The following is a 15,773-nucleotide window of genomic DNA, read 5'->3' on the forward strand; positions in this document are numbered from 1 at the left end:
AGTAAGAAGAAGCTATATTTACAGCATGGCAAAAATTTCCAAGCATATATACACACAATGTATTTACAAGTATGTACAATTTAGACAAAATAGAAATAGTACAGAGATCCAAATTCCCTCCTGGACAAAGAAACTACCCAGAAGGGCTCCAAGCTACCCACTCATTCTCCCTCTCTATCTCCTGTCCCAAACAGGCAAACAAAAACCAAAGCAGCAAAGCTTACCTTGTTATTTGTTAGTGGAGAGATTAGAGCAGAGTGAAAAGGGAAGTGCCCCAGGACAGACTGAGGGAAATTTGCTTACATTTTGGCTTCTTATTTGTCTCAGCAAACCAAGGAATGATGCAGACATCATCTCTTCTCCTAGGCAAGCAGCAACAGAACAAGGGGATGCAGTCTCAAGTTCTGCCAGGGCAGGTTTAGGCTGGATGTTAGGAGGAAGTTTTACAGATGAGTTGCAGAAGAATCATAGAATCAACCAGGTTGGAAGAGACCTCTGAGATCATCCAGGCCAACCTAGCACACAGCCCTATTCAGTCAACCAGACCATGGCACTAAGTGCCTCATCCAGGCTTTGCTTGAAAAATAGAGCTAGGTGATTTTGAACTGTGTGATCAAAAGATTTAATTGTGGCCAAAACTAATCTGATTGCTCTATTTGAAAGGTAACTTTTTTATTCCCTTGTGTCACCTACTGTCCTTATTCATAATAAAATGACTAGGGAAAAAAGTTGTTGGCAGAAGAGAGTGATTGGTATTGGAATGGGCTGCCCAGGGAGGTGGTGGAGTCTCCGTCCCTGGAGGTGTTCAAGCAAAGCCTGGCTGAGGCACTTAGTGCCGTGGTCTAGTTGATTAGACAGGGCTGGGTAAAAGGTTGACCTGGATGATCTTGGAGCTCTATTCTAACCTGCTTGATTCTATGATTATTTTCTTTTCACAACCAATGAGCTGATTTCTCTCATTAAAATATTCAGATTAGCTCCAAACCAGCACACATCCTTAGGAACAGACCTGTGGGTTATGCTTGTACAGGAATTAAAGGGCTGCCTGGGCGACTGTCATCTGGGAAAGGACTATACATCTCTTGGCAGAGGCAGCATCTGGGTGCCACTTACTTGTGAGAAACTTGAGACATGTTAACTCCCAGATTTCATTAATGGACAGCTGCAGAAATTGATGTGCATTCGTAGGAGAATTGATTTGGTCTTTTATCTGATAATCAGAAGAAATCTCTGCAGCATAATCAAAGGAGGGAGTCTCATTCAGAATATAATTTGTTGATGCCTTCTGACCACCATATGCTGTTTTAACTTTCACCTTTTTTTGGCAACATATAAAATAATCTGCAAAATGTGGGAAATGGTGGCTGAAGAGTCTGTTTTAAAGCAGTGCACTATCAAAATGGATTAGCTGTGCCTGAAATACTTCTAGTTTGATGTGCGGTCAAAGGATGCTGAAATATTTAAGGCAAATAGCCTATTTTTGTTTAGGAAGCCATCCATGAAAGAGCCTAGAGAGATGAATTTAACCATTATTTGTTTTAATTGTAGAAAATGTATTTTAATTGTTCCAAATTATACATTAATTTCCTATCAGTTTTTTTTTTTCCCCTTCTCTCTTTTCCCCCTTCTGGCCCTTTGCTGTCTACGACTACCTGAAGGGAGGATGTAGCCAGGTGGGAGTTGGTCACTTCTCCCAGAAAACTAGTAACAGAACAAGGGGACACAGTCTCAAGTTGCACCCAAGGAAGTATAGGCTGAATGTTAGGAGGAAGTTCTTCACAGAGAGAGTGATTGCCATTGGAATATTCTGCCCAGGGAGGTGGTGGAGTCACTGTCCCTGGAGGTGTTCAAGAAAAGCCTGGATGAGGCACTTAGTGCCATGGTTTTGTTGACTGCCTAGGGCTGGGTGCTAGGTTGGCCTGGATGATCTTGGAGGTCTCTTCCAACCTGGTTGATTCTATGGTTCTATGATGTGACATTTATTCTAAGAGACTGCCTGGAATCTTAAACCCTTCTCAGCAGAATGTGTTGCAGGCTGTAGCACTGCAGTGTCTTCAGCTTAACCTGCTTCTCTTTAGCACAGTCCAATTCAAAATACAGTCAATTCACCTGGATAAAGATGCTGCTTTTTGTCAGCGAGTCTTGCTTGAAGCTTTAGGCTTGCAGATGGCAAAGTGTCTCGGCTCACTGATCTCTTAAGGATGATACTAAAGCCCTTCAGGTAATGTTTCTGTGCCCCCTGCCCCTTGTACAGTGTGGTGTTGTGCAGACTTCAGGAAAATAGTTGTTTACTTGGGTTTTTTGAAAGTTTCCTTTCTACAAGCATTGGTTTCATATTTAATTGCTAACATTCCTTATAATGTAGGGTTGTTTTTTTTGCTACACACTAACAAGACTTTATTTTTGCCCTCCCTGCTTTAATTGTTTTTGGTGTGATGCTGCTCTAGATTCTAATAGTCAAGTAACTATATTAATATAGTGTAGTCAAGTGACTACATTCTAATAGCCAAGCAAAGGCTGATTTCTCTCCAGCTGTAGCACCTAGTTGAACTACTATCAGCTAAAAAGTGTATCCGCACTATGGACTAGGACTAAAATTTATCCAACTGCTAGTGTAGTCCACAGTAGCAAGCCACAGAATGATGATGAGCTGGACAATGTGCATACCTTTGACTCGGTACTGTTTCAACTGGAGCAGCTGGAAACAATTTGTGTGCAATCTTTGTCTTGAACGAAGGTTTAAATGAATCTGAGTTTGGCACACAATCTAGTTAATCTACCATCATAAGTAATGATTTCACTATTCAGACATAAAGTATTGACCTTAAAGGATTTCTTTCCTAGGCAGCTGATGGCTGGATACCTTTTAAACACTAATGCCGAGGGTATAATCTCCCTGAATAGTGTAATAGTTTTATATTTAAGGTAGATTGGGGATAAAATTTTGTGTTTTCACCTGAACTGTGAATGCCAGTAAGATATTCAGGCAGGAATTACCTTATTGTACCTTTGAGGACACTTACCACATAATTTTTATTGGGAAGTTAATACATTGAGAGCGAATGGAAAGCTGATCGGAATGCTAAGGCATGCCCCAGCATTGCGTCGGGCTTGCTGCCTGCAGATGTGCAGCGCGGCTTGATTCATTTAGCACATCATCTAAACGCGTGTAGCGCTCAGTACCGATTAAAGCGATAGGAAATTGTGTGTGAGAGATTTCTCCGTCTCAGCTTTGAAGGGTCCTCTGGTCCTTGCAGGAGTGGTTCTGCTGGGCAAAGCGCCACTCCGCTGACTGCAGGTGTCACGCTTCGCAGGCACCGATACGGCACCGGCAGCCACAGGACTTGCTCGGGATTTAATTTCACGCTTGTGTATCTGAGTGTGAAGATTGGTCCTCTTTCAGTCCTCTATCTGCAAGTCTCAGGCCATATATTATGGTATTCATTACCCATTCTGCCATCAGCACTGGCGTGAAGTATCAAATGAAAACTTGCAGGGCAAGGGCTTCTGCTGTCCCTTCTCTTCCTCTTCGCCTTGTGGGTGCCTATCACAGTATCAGAGTATTATCAGGGTTGGAAGAGACCTCATAGATCATCAAGTCCAACCCTTTACCACAGAGCTCAAGGCCAGACCATGGCACCAAGTGCCACGTCCAATCCTGCCTTGAACAGCTCCAGGGACGGCAACTCCACCACCTCCCCGGGCAGCCCATTCCAGTGTCCAATGACTCTCTCAGGGAAGAACTTTCTCCTCACCTCCAGCCTAAATCTCCCCTGGCACAGCCTGAGGCTGTGTCCTCTAGTTCTGGTGCTGGCTACCTGAGAGAAGAGAGCAACCTCCTCCTGGCCACAACCACCCCTCAGGTAGTTGTAGACAGCAATAAGGTCTGCCCTGAGCCTCCTCCTCTCCAGGCTAACCAATCCCAGCTCCCTCAGCCTCTCCTCGTAGGGCTGTGCTCAAGGCCTCTCCCCAGCCTCGTCGCCCTTCTCTGGACATGCTCAAGCATCTCAATGTCCCTCCTAAACTGGGGGGGTCCAGAACTGAACACAGTACTCAAGGTGTGGTCTAAGCAGTGCAGAGTACAGGGGCAGAATGACCTCCCTGCTCCTGCTGACCACACCATTCCTGATGCAGGCCAGAATGCCATTGCCTCTCTTGGCCACCTATATCCCATCCCACCCCTCTATTTTGGCAGCCTCATTTTAAGCTTTCCTGGAGCACGTCACCGCCCCTCCTATTGTCCCGATTTCCACTTCCCCAAATTTTCCAGAGTTCCCAGAAGAGAGGAACCTCCCCTCTGTTTGCTCCATGCTGGACCAGCCCATCGTAATTGCTGGCTTTTCTCCAGCATCCCATTCTGCAGGAGTGGAGCAGGAAGCCTCTTGGCTGCTCTCTGCTCTTGAACTGTTAACTGTCTCTCAGCTGAAAAAGGCTTGTGGAAACTTGTAGCGATTGGTACTAATATAGCTTACCTTTCCTCAGTGTTCTCTGCACAATTTGTTTAGATGGAACACCTTGACAGGAGCTAACTGAGTTTGAGTCACTCATTTGCTTGTATAATTTCTGAAGCTGTGGAATTAGAGCATTTAACAAAAATAGATAAATGTGCTCTAATCAGTGGGACTGAACGGTGTCGTTTAGGTGTGTATTTTTTTTTCAGGGCAAGAAGCCAACTCAGCAATGCTGAGATGCTTGTGAAACTTTCATTGGTGGTGTCAAGTTGTTTGAGTCAGAAGGTACAACCCCAGCCTCTACCAACCTGTGGAAAAACATAATGAATCTCCCTGTAACATAAGATGCTTTTGATACATAAAGCACCCTCTTTTTGTAACAACTTGAACGCTTTGGCCCTTTGAAAGTTCTCACTGAAAAGCCAGTGCATGCTCTGTTCTATACCTTGCACCTCTTCAGCGTGAGAGAGCCCATTGACCCCATCTGACACCACAAAACAAAAGCACCATTCCTGATGACTTTACCTGTATTGCCAACAATAGCTATTTGTTCCCACGGTGTTTTCTTGGAGTGTTTGTGTAGCCCCATGTAGAAATGCATTGCCATGCTGTGAACAAGCTGGGGAGCTGAGCTAGCTTAGGGAAGAAGGGAGTGCCATGAGTTTTCACAGTATCATCAGGGTTGGAAGAGACCTCACAGATCATCAAGTCCAACCCTTTACCACAGAGCTCAAGGCCAGACCATGGCACCAAGTGCCACGTCCAGTCCTGCCTTGAACAGCTCCAGGGACGGCGACTCCACCACCTCCCCGGGCAGCCCATTGCAGTGTCCAATGACTCTCTCAGGGAAGAACTTTCTCCTCACCTCCAGCCTAAATCTCCCCTGGCGCACCCTGAGGCTGTGTCCTCTTGTTCTGGTGCTGGCCACCTGAGAGAAGAGAGCAACCTCCTCCTGGCCACAACCTCCCCTCAGGTAGTTGTAGACAGCAATAAGGTCACCCCTGAGCCTCCTCTTCTCCAGGCTAACCAATCCCAGCTCCCTCAGCCTCTCCTCGTAGGGCTGTGCTCAAGGCCTCTCCCCAGCCTCGTTGCCCTTCTCTGGACACGCTCAAGCATCTCAATGTCCCTCCTAAACTGGGGGTCCCAGAACTGAACACAGTACTCCAGGTGTGGTCTAACCAGGTCAGAGTACAGGGGCAGAATGACCTCCCTGCTCCTGCTGTTTTGATACAGACAAACCCATTACCCTTACAGTTGTCAGCATGACCAGAGACCCTGATCTCTCATCCTTCCTTCCAGAATTTCTGCAGCTATCCAGTAAATGTATATCTTCCTTAAATTGCTAATGACTTCTGAAGTACTGCGTATTTGTAAGTGGACTGCTGACATTAATGCTGGGCTGTCTAACAGGGAGGCAGAATCTTATTTAGAACAGGATGTGCACTTCAGAAACTCTGCTGTGCCATTGCTACTTGGACAAACAGGACGAGGAAGGTATCTTGTTGCATTTGTTACCCAGTAGTGATGGAAAAAAAACCCCACAAGTCTTTGTCCTATGCAGATCTTTTGGTCTAGCAAGTGCAATTGCATCCACCAGGGAGGTTGTGGATGCTTCCTCCCTGGGAAAGGAAAAGGTAATATCACTACAAACTCCTGATCTCTGCTACTTTTAATCTAGAGGGTTACCCCAGCTGTGCCAGGTTTATGCACAGCATGGTAATGCTGGAAGTGGAAAATGCAAGGGGAGTTTTCAGGTGGAAGGAACATATCTGGAAGTTTTTGCCTGAAGTTTTTGCCTGACCTACAGTAAGGCTGGGGAAGGACTACTGACAAGGTCTCCTAATGACAGGACAAGGGGGAATGGGTTTAAAGTGGCAGAGGGGAGATTCAAAGTAGATGTTAGGAAAGAGTTGTTTGCAGTGAGGGTGGTGAGACACTGGCACAGGTTGCCCAGGGAGGTTGTGGAGCACAGAATCACAGAACGTGATCAAAGATCACGTTCTGTGATTCTGTGCTCCACAACCTCCCTGGAGGTGCTCAAGGCCAGTTTGGATGAGACCTTGAGCGACCTGTTCTAGTGGGAGGTGTCTCTGCCTATGGTGGGGAGTTGGAACTGGCTGATCTTTGAGTTCCCTTCCAACCTAAACCGTTCTATGATTTCTTTTCCAATCCTACAGCAAGTTCCTTACTGCAGTTCTCATGACAAATACCTGAACTCCCCTTTTGGTTTGTAACATCCTTTTTGGTGGAAAGGAATTAGCTCTTCACCACTTACAAGTATAGAGAAATACACAAATCTATGAAGTGTCTACACAGAAGACTAAACCTGCATGTTTTCACAAGACTGTTTGGGGTTTAATTGCATAAGTAAGATGCTGACTGAAGCAAATGTTCAATTTCACATTAAAGTCAGGCATTCATAAAGGCTTGGATTTGCATAATTTAATTTTCTGCACAGGAGATACTGAAAATCAATGGTATGATTCATAGCTGTAGCACCATTGCCATGTGGCTTTTTGATGGCTCAGGCTAGGAGCACAAAGGGTTTTACAACTTCAGATGTTTTGCACTGACTCAGAGCCTTTTTTACCTTTGACAATTATAGGTTATTTAGGCATCATTTCTTTCCCCTGATGGTGAGGCACACAGAAGAGCTTCCTGAGCAGGTATCTGCAGGAGTATGTTGTTTCTTGGAGGAGGCAGAGTGAAATCTTCATTCTGCCTGCAGGGATCAGTTTTTCCAGGCAGCGAAGCCCTCACAACTATGTGCTGCTTCTATATAGAAGACAGAATCATAGAATCAACCAGCTTGGAAGGGACCTCCAAGATCACAGTATCACAGTATCACCAAGGTTGGAAGAGACCTCATAGATCATCAAGTCCAACCCTTTACCACAGAGCTCAAGGCCAGACCATGGCACCAAGTGCCACGTCCAGTCCTGCCTTGAACAGCTCCAGGGACGGCGACTCCACCACCTCCCCGGGCAGCCCATTCCAGTGTCCAATGACTCTCTCAGTGAAGAACTTTCTCCTCACCTCCAGCCTAAATCTCCCCTGGCGCAGCCTGAGGCTGTGTCCTCTTGTTCTGGTGTTGGCCACCTGAGAGAAGAGAGCAACCTCCTCCTGTCCACAACCACCCCTCAGGTAGTTGTAGACAGCAATAAGGTCACCCCTGAGCCTCCTCTTCTCCAGGCTAACCAATCCCAGCTCCCTCAGCCTCTCCTCGTAGGGCTGTGCTCAAGGCCTCTCCCCAGCCTCGTCGCCCTTCTCTGGACACGCTCAAGCATCTCAATGTCCCTCCTAAACTGGGGTTCCCAGAACTGAACACAGGACTCAAGGTGTGGTCTAAGCAGTGCAGAGTACAGGGGCAGAATGACCTCCCTGCTCCTGCTGGCCACACCATTCCTGATGCAGGCCAGGATGCCACTGGCTCTCTTGGCCACCTGGGCACACTGCTGGCTCATCCAGTCCAACCTAGCACCCAGCCCTATCCAGTCAACCAGACCATGGCACTAAGTGCCTCATCCAGTCTTTTCTTGAACACCTCCAGGGACGGCGACTCCACCACCTCCCTGGGCAGATGCTTGGAAGAACATTGCTGTTGTCTTTCAGTTTGTAGTAAGGGTGGAATTTAGGTGTAATTCTCAGCACATACAATTAAGTGAATAGTCAGGCATTTTTTTAAATGACTTTTTTTTTCTAATAAACTTTCTGGCCATTCAAATAATTTCTCTTTCCTTGGGATTTTGATGGTCTCAGATTTATTTTTCTCCAGTAGAGTTTGAGTATCCACTTACTTTACTTCCTCTTTCCTGTTGAAATGAGTGTCTGCTGCCTCCCAGCCTGGTAGGTGTACTAAGGTAAATCAGAAGGGGAGAACAAGGTATGTGACATCATGCTGCCTTCAAAGGCTGGTAGCACGATGTGTTCCAGTGTTTCTAGTTCACAGCCTGGAGAGAATTAGCATTTAAATAGTTGCCAAGAAATCTGTAAAACTCATTCAAAGCAGAGGCTCATAATAAATTGCACAATTAGTTGCTTTGCTCACGCAGGAGAGAATTTGTCAGGGATAAACCTGTAATGTCTTTCCTGCAATTGCATGACTTTTCCTAGCAATTCAGGATTCCCAAACCTGCAGAAATCCATGAGCCATGTTGCAGAGTCAAGGTTGTCTTTAGACCTGTTCAGCATAGGTGGATAGCCCTCAGGCACAGCCCACTCTCTGCTGCTGTGGTACAAAGAGTGTCACTCAGAAGGGAAAGAAAGCCAAGTGCTGAGTTAGTGGTGCCTGATGTTCAATAAAGTCCTGTTACAAGCTTCGTTTCAGCCCAGCTGTAATTGGCCTGGGAACAGAAAGGAATAGAGTGCTTGATGACTGCATACAGGTAGCACTGCTTTACATGGTTTTCTAAAGCTAATTTCTTCCTGATCAAATAAGTGGTTTGGGATTAACTGAGCTTCTATTTCCATAGAGCTATTCGGTGCATACTTGTCCTTCACATTCTGCACCTGCAGATCTAAGAGGTTTGGGGTTGTTGTTGTTCCTGTGTATTTATTACAGCACAAAGTGTTTTTTGGCTGTGGTGCTCTGACAAAGGTAGTTGATTTTTTGAACTATTTTTTAATGAATCCACACACCTCCAGTTGGGTTTAATCAGATGCACAGAAACAACAAGCAAAATTTGCACATAAGAAACCCAGCCAGCTCCCATTCTCCTGGAAGCTGTGCATTCCATTGCAAGGAGAAAAAAACAGTAATACATGGTTTGAGGTATAAAAGAATGGTGCTGGCACGCAGTGTAGGATGTGCTCTGTTCTGGGTTTGTTGATGAATTTAATTCCTTCTAGCTTGTGAAGCTTTACAAAGATTTCTTCATTGCTGGCCTCTCCCTTTCATTTTGTAAGGCGTTGGTATTCTGTGTTTGGTCTGTGTCTGATGTACGCAACCCTACTCTGGCTAGAAAACAGTGCTACACATCTGCAATTCGGCTGAATGATGTGAGGTGACATTACTCCATCCTTGCTCATGTTGAGAGTGTTGCCCAGTGTATAGTGGGCTCAGATCTGCAGGCTGTACGTGGAGGGGATCCATTTGGTCTTGAGTTTTGGACTGGATGATCCTGGTGGCCAACTCCAGCCATAGCGATTCATAGCAATTAGATGTTGTGCTGAGGGATTTGGTTTAGTCAAGGATTTGTCAGTGTGAAACTAATGATTGGACTCGATGAGCTTGAAGATCTTTTCCAATCTAAGACATTTCTGTAATTCTGACTGAAACTGGAATTTTTCTGAGGTGATTTTAAATAGGTGCAATTATGATAAGCAGAATAAGACTGTACCAGCATATTCCATGTGCCTGCATTTGTCTTCTTTTAAGGATCTTGATAATTTCTGTCTTGAACTTGCAATTACTAATTAGATATCCCCTAGCAAAATAAGCTGTCTTTTGGGTCTAGACAGAGAAAGCTTAAGCACTGAATTCTGGTTCATGCTTGTTTCTATCAGAATTTCCTTGTGGGAATTACTGGTGTTAGGCAGGCATCTGCTAGGTCAGAATAATGACATCATTGAGTGCTGGCTTCTGTAAATCATCCTTGGATGCTGAGTTTTCATGGGTGAGGAACTCGATCATTAAAATTTCTAAGCAATGCCAAGTTTGTAGTCTCTGTTCAGCAAAGACTTAAGCTTCAAAGTGTAAATTCTAGGGAGTAAATGCCACTTTGCTAATGATTCCTGCTTCTTCTCTTCCCAGCTCTGACTGAAGGTTATGTTGGCTCTCTGCATGAAAACAGACATGGTAGTTCTGTGCAGATACGGAGGCGAAAGGCTTCGGGAGATCCTTACTGGGCATATTCGGGTGAGTTGACTTCTTCAGAGGACTGAATCATAAAATACCTCCAAAATTAAATTACTTACTTGCTTTTTGTTAATACTGCACTCAAAAATAGTTTAAAGTAGTCCTGTAGTGTATTTTCTTCTGCTGACTTCCTCACAAACTTCCTTTACAGATACCTCCTTCCTAGCTCTCCTGTCGTTTACCTGTAGGATTTGCCTTATTGCTCTCTTCTTTCTCTGTCTTGTTTTCATTTCTTCATATTCCCACAACCTTTTCTTCTCTCTCCCTGTTTGGTCAGTACATCCACAAGCTCACTATTTGCTTACTCTGTCGAGCCTTCTAGCAAGACTGAAAGGGACCTGGGAGTACTGATAGATAGTAGCTGCTAGGAGCAGTTGTGGATCTGTGGGAGGGTAAGAGAACCCTGCAGAGAGACCTTGACAGGCTGGATGGGTGGGCAGAGGCCAATGTGATGAGATTGAACAAGGCCAAGTGCAGGGTTCTATACTTTGGCCACAACAACCCCAAGCAATGCTACAGGCTGAGGACAGAGTGGCTGAGAGCAGCCAGGCAGAGAGGGAGCTGGGGGTGCTGGTAGAGAGTAGCTGAAGATGAGGCAGCAGTGTGCCCAGGTGGGCAGCAGAGCCAATGGCATCTTAGCCTGGCTCAGGAACAGTGTGGCCAGCAGGACCAGGTAGGTCATTCTTCCCCTGTGCTTAGCACTGGTCAGGCCACACCTTGAGTGCTGTGTCCAGTTCTGGGCTCCTCCATTCAAGAGAGATGTTGAGGTGCTGGAACGTGTCCAGAGAAGGGCGCCAAAGCTGGTGAGGGGCCTGGAGCAGAGCCCTGTGAGGAGAGGCTGAGGGAGCTGGGGGTGTGCAGCCTGCAGAAGAGGAGACTCAAGACAGGCCTCATTGCTGTCTACAACTAGCTGGAGGGAGGATGTAGCCAGGTGGGGTTGGTCTCTTCTGCCAGGCAAGCAGCACCAGAAGAAGTTGTGCCAGGGGAGGTGTCGGCTGGGATGTGCAATGCTGAGAAGGTAGGCTGAGGGAAGAGTGGTTTATTGTTTGTCCCATTGCTCTTACAAGCCTTACAGAACATCTGATTTGTCTGCACAACTTTGAAATGCCACAAATCAAAATATACTTGCAAATGCTGTTGTTGATAATATGCTTTGACAGTTGGTTTAGGTCTAGAACATTCTAGGCCTGTCTCCTGAAGTTGTTAAAGCCCCCAGCAAGTTGAACTCATGTTAATAGCTGTGTTGGCTCTGTGGAGAGAAATGTCCAATATCCAGACAGTTGTTTGGAAGAGTTCAAGCATCACAATGAACTTGTGCCTGCTTTTTTGGAAGATCTCAGATGCATTTCAAACATTTGGTGCTCGTCCAAGAGGAATATTGTGCAGGCCTACTTTTAGCTGAAGGAAAGATCTTACTTCTGTGGTGCTTTGGCCCAGGTCTCCTTAAGAACGAGTTCTTCAGCAGGACCAGAGAGGGCCAAGAGGTGCACCCCAGAAATCATACTGTTGTTATTCAGTCCCACAGCCCTGCTCTCGCTTGGTAAGTGGGCAGCAGAGCAGAATCTCTCTTTTATCTCCCTTCCTTTGGTTCTCCAGAGGGAGTCCTTATCTGGTAAAGCCATTTGGTTCTCCAGAGGGAGTCCTTATCTGGTAAAGCCATGGGGGAGTAACCTGCCTGTGGCCTTCAAGGCTGCAGTGAAGTTCTTGCTGTGCAGTCAAGGCCTCTTGGAGGGGAGAGAAAAGGAGCACTGGGGTTTGAGGTTGAGCTTGGCTGGGAGGAAGGTTTTGAGGGAGTTCTCATGTATCCTGTATCTGTGTTAGGTGTTGAGGGTTCCTCTATTCCCTGTTTTCCTGTCCATCTTTAAAGATGTGGAGGTGCTGGAGCAAGACCAGAGGAGGGCAACAAAGCTGAGAAAGGGCCTGGAGAATAAATCTTATGAGGAGTGATTGAAGGAGCTGGGCATGGGTAGTGTGAGGAGGCTGAGGGCAGACCTCATTGCTGTCGGCAGCTACCTGAAAGGACTTTGTGGAGAGGCTGCTGCTGGGCTCTTCTGACAGGTTACTGGAGACAGAACGAGGGGGAATGGCCTCAAGCTGTGGCTGGGGAGGTTTAGATTGGACATTAGGGAAACGTTTTTCACAGAGAGAGTGGTCAGGGACTGGAGTGAGCTGCCAGGGAGGTGGTGGAGTCACCCACTCTGGATGTGTTTGAGGGTCTTTTGGATGTGGTGCTTAGGGTTTAAGGTGAATCTCATAGAGTAGGGTTCTAGGTTGGACTTGGCAATCTTGAGGGGCTTTGCTAACCTGCATGTTTCTGTGTTTGTGTGAAATAGAGTTCTCTGCATTCCTCTCCAATTCAGCAAGAGAGGGTTTGTTTTACTTCCTCTGAGAGTAAAATAATAGTTATTTCTGTCTGCTCTTCAAAACCAAAACAACTCCTAAGAAAGCTGAATACTGATAGCAGATAAAGAGGCACATGTTAATTTTGAACTGCCACCTCCTCTTTTATGCAGACCACACATTTCATCGGAGAGGAGTGGCTGTAGGTAAGCTTAGAGTTTTTCTGTTAATACACAAAATAGCAGATGTTGCAAGTTTTTTCTGTTAGATCTCAGAACATCAGCTAGCTCATTTACAAATAAGGTCACACAAGGAAAACAGATCTGAAAGTTTTAGTAGGACAAATTACCACTTTTTGTTAGAGTTACCAGAGAGACAAACGTTGCTGCAAGAGATACTTCCATGTTGCAACTTTAAACAGCTTTTATTTGTTGGTTGTTTTTTTTTGGAGGGGGGGGTGGGTGTTTAAGGCCCCTATTCCTGAAGAATAGGAATGAGTAAATACAGGGGAGAATTGTGTATTGGAATGCGTGGCCTGTTCCTGTCTGCTGTCTTGAGTAAAGGGTTGGACTGGATGATCTGTGAGGTCTCTTCCAGCCCTGATGATGATACTGTGTGATACTGTGTGATCATAGAATCAACCAGGTTGGAAGAGACCTCCAAGATCATCCAGTCCAACCTAGCACCCAGCCCTTTCCAGTCTAGAGAACAAGGGGACACAGTCTCATGTTGTGCCAGGGGAGGTCTAGGCTGGATGTTAGGAGAAAGTTGTTGGCAGAGAGAGTGATTGGCATTGGAATGGGCTGCCCAAGGAGGTGGTGGAGTTGCTGTCCCTGGAGGTGTTAAAGCAAAACCTGGATGAGGCACTTAGTGCCATGGTCTGGTTGATTTGACAGGGCTGGGTGCTAGGTTGGCCTGGATGATCTTGGAGGTCTCTTCCAACCTGCTTGATTCTATGATTCTATGTGTGAAGGTGCTAAATGATAGCTGGGCTGTGGACCTTTCTTCCTGCTCTCCAGAGGAGCACCCTGGTCCAAAATGGGGAGGGTATCTGCCCCTCCTTGGGGCCTGTGAGTTGTTTGGTGCAGGCTAGGAAATATTGTTACTCAGGCATCCTAATGTTCATGAAGTCTACACATTTTGGACCGCCCTGCAGTTAAGTGCTGCTTGACAGCTTTATTTCATTTCTGTTGTATTTGGAATGTTCACTGCAGGTAGTTGACTGTTTTGGAAAGGATAAAGCACTGGTGGAATTACTCTGTTGTCATATCTGTCAAAGTTGTTTCCTGGGGTTACTGGACTTTTTGTTTATTGGTGGTTTGGTTTTTTGTTAAAAGTCTATGAGGGGGGAAAAAAACCCAAAGCAAACAACACCCACGGTTCTCAAAACAATCAATCCTGAACCCCCACCACACACCAGTTAATGCACAGACAGTTTTCTTCATTCTATTTTTGTGATGATGTTGTTCTTCCTTTATGAGTAATATCACTGCTTCGCCTCACCAAAAAAGCTTTTACCACCCACGAACCCTTTTAGATTTATGTCAAAATAAAACATGTTGACCTGATGTGTAATTACACCTTTGGAGGTTTTGCATCCTTTTGTCTTTTGATAAATCTCTGGCTTCTATCAGGAAAATAGCCCATCTGTTTTTCAGAGAGCAGACAGTGACTTCTGAGCTGTCAGTCACCTGGCATTCTACCTGATTAGAGCTATCTAATTAGAGTCTTTTTGTCTTTATTGCCGATGGAAGGAGTAAAGAGATGGAGAAGGTGGAAATGATCTGTTTACTGGCACTCCCCAAGAAACCAGAAGAAGATGCAGTATCATTTCCTCAGGATGCTCTGTCAGCCTACTGTTTGGACAGGGTGACTTGAAATGTTATTCCAGTGGAATGTTGCTTGGAACAAAGTATTTAGCTGCTGAATCTAAGTCTTTGCCGAGGTTTCACGACTTGCAATCCAGGTGTCAGCAAACAGCTTAGGTACTGCCTGCCCCGGTGTGTGAAGTGGATGGAGATCTGGTGTCCTCTGGAGTCATGATATGGTCTCTGCCTGTAAGGAGGAGCACCTGTGACTTGCCAAACCCCACAGAGAGTGCCTGTGAGCAGGAGGGGCAGGGATGTGTGCTAAGCGTGAATGCTATGATGAAAGCAATGATTTGGGTAGTGTCTGAGAGGGGAAAAAAGTGAAGGCAAGTAGAGACTTGGGAAAGATGGTTATTTCTAATGGAATTTTCTGATGCAGCAGTCTCAGTATTGCCAGCATCTCCCTCAGAAAGGGAGGAAATTAAGATGAGCAATTAGGTGAGGAAAGGAGCCCATGCTCTGCTACAAATGGGAAGTTTCAACAGGCTGCTGCTTTGTTATGGCTTTTATATGTAGGAGCTTCTCTCTCCTCCCCTCACTTGATTTCTTCCAGCTCCGTGTGAGATTTTCTGCTGGCTCAGCCTCTCTTATCTGTCTTCTGTCCATATTTTCTCACTAAGGGGACGAGTGGTGATAAAAATGCCTAGCTTCTGTGTTTCGGTTGAAGATGGGAATAAATGGTGGGTGGCAAAGCCCAGATGCCAGACAGATGTTTGCTTCTAGCTGGGCACAGTGAGGAAGGATGATTATGCTATCTGTTCTTTTCTCCTTGCTTCCTCATTCCCTAGAATATTTCCCAGGAACCCCTAGCAGGGCTTGGCTAAGCGGTTTATGTACTAACAACGTTTGTCCTGCGGGTAAGCTTTTGGACATGACTAGGAAGTTTACATCAAATGAGCCTACAGAGAGCGGAAACTTTACTCTGCAGTAAGCAATTAGCCTGTGTCAATGGTTTCCAAGCTCTTTTATAGACATTATCTGGTAGACTGCTTCCTTCCCTATCCTCTAATGGTTAGGCTAGATCCCCTCCAGACAGTTGTACAACATCTGCTGGCCCAGCCCCAGTAATTATGGGCAGGGAAGAAGTTATGCTAGGCTGTGCACTTGGTGCATCTGAAGTTTCTTCTAAGGGAATTTGCCAACTGAAGTAAGTAAGACCAGGACAGCTGCTGTCAGTGGACAGCCATGCATTGATCTCCAGTATTGACCAGTGTGCCCGTGTCTATGCTGGGCTGCCTTCAGGCTAAACTATAGCTT

The 15,773-nt window shown here is 45.8% G+C and overlaps 1 protein-coding gene across 2 annotated transcripts in view; it reads left to right on the plus strand.

Annotated features, from left to right (window-relative positions):
* The window catches only part of PTPRG (protein tyrosine phosphatase receptor type G), a 623,046-nt gene that overhangs the window by 113,617 nt on the left and 493,656 nt on the right, over positions 1–15,773 (plus strand). For both annotated transcript variants that reach the window (XM_064156968.1, XM_064156969.1), the window contains exon 2: positions 10,204–10,308. In XM_064156968.1, the coding sequence (XP_064013038.1) occupies positions 10,204–10,308 (105 nt within the window). The remainder of the gene's footprint in view (positions 1–10,203; positions 10,309–15,773) is intronic.

This window comes from Pogoniulus pusillus, chromosome 16 (assembly GCF_015220805.1).
Source record: "Pogoniulus pusillus isolate bPogPus1 chromosome 16, bPogPus1.pri, whole genome shotgun sequence".
Taxonomy (NCBI): Eukaryota; Metazoa; Chordata; class Aves; order Piciformes; family Lybiidae; genus Pogoniulus; species Pogoniulus pusillus.